Genomic DNA, 5,910 nt, shown 5'->3' with positions numbered 1-5,910 from the left:
AGTCAACAACCTGTACAATAAGATTAAGAAAGAAGTATCTTTTTATCAAAGGATATTACTCAGCCTCCCCAGGCAGAACCAGTCAATTCAAGCACGTCATAATCCTGAACTGACTGGTTCACCAAACACCCAGAAGCACAATGGCAATTTGAAATGAGATGATGCTTATTGGAAGGCAGAGTGCATTAAACCGGTTTGATCCCTGGTGTGCAATACAACTGATGTCTGCAGAGGTGACAGAAATCACCACACTCACACGTCATCCATGAAGGTAATAACATTCAAACGCATAAAATTACTCACTAGAATAATAATACACACGCAACTTTGGATTTCCATCACAAATGTCTTTAATGCGGTTGCATTAACAAAATAAAAGCAAGAGTCACCATAAAAAGAACATACATGTCCTAACTCTACATGCCAGCAGCACAAACACGGTGTTCAGCATTCAGACGTGAAACATCGAAAGACGAAGACGTTAACTCTGAGAAAGGGTTTGCATAGATTACAAAAAATATATATATATATCTACAACCAATGCTACCAAATATAGGCCGAGAAAGATGTACGTTCACTTTGAAAATGTGAAATAGACCAGGTACACAGGACTGTGCCATTGGCAGTTGGAGATATAAACATGAAAGATTATAACTGGTAGTCTCGGAAATGTGGCAAACAGTGGCGGCAGGTTTCCAGTGCCATGGATCACCCGCCCTCCGCACACGTCCCGTGTTTTGGGACCGTCTCCAGGGCCACAGCACAGCCCGGTCCCCACGGGACGCGCGATTCACAGGCCAATACACTCGGCTCAGTAAACAATCAATCGACGCGCCTCCCGGAAGTCAAAGTGCCATTTTGTTTTCAAAAGCCATGACCCTCTCCCTTACCCATTACCCCTAAAGCCTGTTCAGAGACTAGTGCAGGTCACCCAGAGGTGTCTACAAGTCCCTCGTACCCACAATGCAGCAGAGAAAGACCTCAAAAACAGCACCTTCATCTCCAGATCAGTCACAGAATAGTCACACACACCCATTAGCTAGTGAGCAGAGACAGGACCACCCATCTCACACGGGTACCCATTGCATGCAGCCTTGCATTTCTGGATAAAAAAATGAGACTGATTTCCTAAATAATTATCAACACAGGGGGGGAAAGGCTACAGCTCAGAAAAAGGCTGAACTTTGCTGTTTAATGACTGAATGTCATTAAATAATTAATCAACCAGGTCCATTCAGTAGGAGACCCAACTGATGCACCAAGGATGTTTCATTGTTGATACTGAAATCATTTAACTGCAACTTTAACTTTAAAATTTAACAGCAATACTGCATTTCAGTCAATTTGTCACACATGTGCAATAATATCATGCAAAAGCATCAAACCTGGTGCGCTAAAAAAGTCACACCAGTTCTTCATGCCCACAGTTTCATAAGTCTTTGCCAAATTGGACAAATTCCACATGAAAAGGTTTTTTTTCCAGGCGTGTGAATAGTAAATTCAAAATACTATTGTTAATAAAAAATAAAAAATTCAGAATCAGTGGGCCAAATGGCCCAACGATAAAGGCCAAAGAAAGGGGGACCTTAAAGAGCAGCCATTTGCTTTGCTTTGAAGATAATTGTAGCATTGTACTTATGACCTTATAAACCATTGTACTTGTGGCTTTTTTGAAACATATATACTAATACACTTGATTTGCAGTTCTGGATGACATTATGATCCAGGCAATGTCTCTCTAGGTTCATAAGAAAATGCAAACAGAAGGCCTGCCTTCATGTGGCAAATATGAACCAGCATCCCCTTCAAATTTAAGAATATTTTCACTACCATCTATTCTCTACACAAAACCATTTCCCAGTGTTATGACTCAAAGATTAACTTCACAGTAACTTATACCACAATAACACTGTCTAAATATTTCAAACTCAAGAAGACTTCATCATTACACTTCTAAAGTACATGTGCAAGCGTACAGTAGCGGGAGTACAATGAATCAGCAAAAGACTGAATCATCGGACGGTTCCTAAAAACAACTTCTTCATTTCGAGCATCTCGCTGTTGTGAAAGGGAAAACCATCACAGCTAAAATAGAGGAACAGAAATGAACACCCACATCGCCCTGGCAGCGCTGGGTTTCAGCGTGCCCCGTGAGTTCCTCAGCTCTGGTCCAGAAGTGATTCACAGTCCAGAGGGTTTGGCACAAAACAATCCCATGAAGCCTTGCTTTACGAAGGTCAAACTCGCTCCTTGTCCTTATAAGGAAGGCTGGACCCAGGCGATGCAGGACCAGAAGGGAGTCAGTCACTCCTAACACACAGCAGCATAAGACACTGGAACACTGTTCCGTTAACCTTAACGCAAATTCCCCACCATCTCTATGCTTATATTCAGCCGATGCACACAAAGAAAGCGCTTTCCTTTAAGCAGAAGCCAAAGAGAAACTTATCTACACGTTTCCTGTATTCCTAGCAAAAAAACTAATTATTGCACAAAGTAGCTACTAATTATTTACATATTGTAACAAATGTCGTCTTGGAAAATAAAGACAGCATTCAATTAAAACTGGAACTTTTTTTGGAAAGAAGTGCCATACTTCTTCTGTTTAAAATCCTGGGAACAGAATGGGTACAGTTGCTGAGAATAATTATTCACTCATTATCCAGTAGGCCAAACCCTTTTTTGTATCTTTTTAGACATACTTTTTTTTTTTTCCTTTTTTTTTTTTTTTTTACAGAATGGAAGCCATAGTCACACACCAGATCACCCATTCTTCATCTCTACACCACGAAGCATTACAGTAAAGACATTTTCTGAAAATGTTTTGGTATTTCTTCCAGGAAATATATTGTTTGATAGAGGTAGGCAGATTTTATAGCCCAATGAGTTTGCAGCCATTATAATATTAATGGTGCCTACTTAACCGAGGTCGAAACTGTAAGACATGCATCCACAGATATGGTCTTTGTTTCACTTAAAGGTAAGGCATATCCAAACTGCTATATACAGTATAACTAACACACAACAATCAAAATAAACATGAGAATTGGATACAAATAGAAAATATACAATTAAAAACACCATACTTAATTGTGTTCATGAGAACTTAACACTTTTAAACGTTCGTCCCCGCAGTGAAATTGAATAGTACATGGTGTTCCTTTCTGCTTATCTGAGCTAGTTTCATGGCATTCTCACTAAAGGTGTCCCTGACTAACTCTGCAGAAGACTGACCATCATATGGTATAATTTAGTGCCAGATGGATGGAAGAATTATGTGAATAGTATATGAATGGTCCGATGCGCAAATTATCTGGCCACAGCACAAAACACGCGTGTGCGCCATATGCCGTCCTCTTCCTCACGGGAGGCACGTGGCACGTTTTTTCTTGAAACGTGACATATTATGGTCAACCCCGAAACCTGGGGCTACCTAAAGCGCAGAAGAATAAAATGAATACTAATAAATATAATACAGACGATGTGAAACCATGGCAAATAGCATAAATGCCAGTGATAATTCGTCCCGTTATAACAGCAGGTTCAATTGATGTATTGACGTCTAGAGAGCAGCACGAGTTGGTGTCTCACATAAAACCCCAACCACGTCGATTTAGAAGACCCCATAGAAGGCGTGGCGTGGTAATAATACATTTTCCTTTAAATGCTCGCCATTTTAAACCCCAAACATTACCCAGTATGCGCTCTCCGCCCGAGGGAGGATATCACCTGTCATCCAAACATGATTTTAAAGGAACGTCAATTGCAGAAAATCAAAATGGGCTATGCATCCCAACAAGGGAATCCCAAAGGCAGACGCTCAAAAATCACAGTTAAACCCGCACAAATACGCGCGTATCCTTGTGAATGCCAAACCAAAGAATACATCTTAAATGAAGTGAATCCAGCCATTTTCCCATTCTCTCGGAGGAGATATTTTAAATCTGTGCCGTCGCACTTTGTAATTATCTCCATTGTTGTTGTCCCAGAACTCATCCTGGCCGACGCAGTACTTTATTGCGAACTGCAACGTGTCTTCACTCTCCAAAAATGCTGGAGTGATTATCTTAAAGCTGAATTTGTCAGTTGGCCCATCAGTAGAGTGTGGCACGTATGAAGCAAGGACGTCTAAAAACGTTATCCAGTTATTGAGGGTGTACCTCAAAAAGACGTTCTTTTCAAACGCCAGATTTAACACACGAACAATCCCGGACAGGCTATATTCATTGGTTTCGATACATTCCAGCAACACCTTTACATCGAACACTTTTTCCAAGAACCCTGGCAACTGGCCAGGATTGATGAACTGCGCTTCCATGAACACAGATTGCGTGGGAATTCTGGGGAACTTGTCGAAGTTACTAAAATGGTTAGTGCTCGCTCTCCTGAATTTTTCCACTACAGGTTGCGGTACCTCCGGCATGTCGGCGTCGCAAAAGTGCTTCACTGAAGTAAGCTCCAGGCCCAAAGAATCGGCGAATCTGACCTTTTTGTGACTGGTTGGGCTTCGGCTCCTTGCTATTTCAAGCTTTGCCCTTTCCACGGGGGTCGGCAGCGATTTGCATCGCCTTCGCAATGTCGGACTTTGCGGAGGTTTCAGAAAGCACTCCCTGCCTCTCGGTCTTTCTTCCACAACATGATTTTCGATGCTTGATTCACAAAGACCATCCCCTTCTTCCTCGCCGTCTTCTTTCCACTGGCTTGCTGCCGCCAAGCTCCCAAACAGACCAGCCATGCAGCTGTAATTCTTCGGGATGCAGGTCTTCGGGGGCAGCATGACAACAACAGAATGTACCGTTTCGTTTGCCATAGACCGTGCAAATTCGCAAGACGGAGCCTGCGCTGAATGTGTTGCGAGGAGTTGGTTGAAAAGATGCCGTCAGCTGTCTGGTTTTAACGCACGGTGTAGGCTGAACACGTGTGTGTGTGACACTGCGGATATCTGAACCAATCTCCACTCGCGCGGCTGACGCATCACAGGGATGGAGAAGGGTAACCGACCCCTCTTTCAAAGCGTTCCATTTCCAGGCTTTGGGAAACGACATATTTAGTTCTGTTGTTTGTGTTTTGAAAATGAACAAAAGTTTTAGATTGGTTAGAACAAAATTAAACAACAGCGACATTATATGTATACTGTCGCTTCATCTAACGCGGTCTATTGTATTTGTAACGACATACAAGTGACACAGACGTCACGTGACGTAAACATAGCAAAACCTATAGCCTACAAAAATAGACAACATGCCCTTCAAAATTACTCGCTCTCATGGCGTCAAGTTCCAAGCAACTAAATGTGTATGGAACTTCGACAGAGTTTGGCAGCATTATCATTTGATGTCTGACTTTCAACAGGAGAGGCTACCAAAATGTCTTGATTTTGTATGTATCAATATCTATTCATGAAGACACCACCTTACTTTGCGCAGTACAATAAATACTTCACTCACTCCAACATGTATTGCAGCTGCATGGGTGTAGCAGTGCTTTTATGTTCTCTTTCATAGGCACAGTCAGCATATGCACTTGGGTCAAGTTCAATCTGAAAACGTTTTGCAATGGTTTCTGTGTTGAGAGATACGTTTTCTCCCAACTTTCAGGAATGTTTGTTCCTGTGTGGTGGGTGTGTCGTGACGTAGGCAACGCCTTTTCAGACGCCAAAGGAGCGAACCGTCGTACTACAGTCAGTCTGCCCACGGTTTGCAGCAGGACGTTCAACGCGCCACCGTTTCTGTAAAACGCAAATACACGCTTTGCTACGTTTTGCCGGGGCTGAACGTAGCCCTGGTGCGGTGATTTGCAAGTAGAGCTGGCAATAGCGCAAGAGAAACCACGGAATGTGAAAGCAATGGTGTACATATACCTCAGACCTGATTGTGCTTATCCTCACACTTATAGCCACCTCGGTCCCCT

At 42.5% G+C, this 5,910-nt stretch overlaps 1 protein-coding gene across 1 annotated transcript; it reads right to left on the bottom strand.

Moving 5' to 3' along the window:
- Window positions 1-326: 326 nt before the first annotated feature.
- Window positions 327-4,847, bottom strand: LOC133111702 (protein phosphatase 1 regulatory subunit 3E-like). The gene has a single exon (XM_061222246.1). The coding sequence runs from the start codon at window positions 4,808-4,810 to the stop codon at window positions 3,890-3,892; it is 921 nt and encodes a 306-aa protein (XP_061078230.1). The 5' UTR covers window positions 4,811-4,847; the 3' UTR covers window positions 327-3,889.
- Window positions 4,848-5,910: the final 1,063 nt, after the last annotated feature.

Source organism: Conger conger, chromosome 15 (genome assembly GCF_963514075.1).
Source record: "Conger conger chromosome 15, fConCon1.1, whole genome shotgun sequence".
NCBI lineage: Eukaryota > Metazoa > Chordata > Actinopteri > Anguilliformes > Congridae > Conger > Conger conger.
Note: the sequence above shows the minus strand (reverse complement) of the source record. Positions and strands in the feature narration are given on the sequence as shown.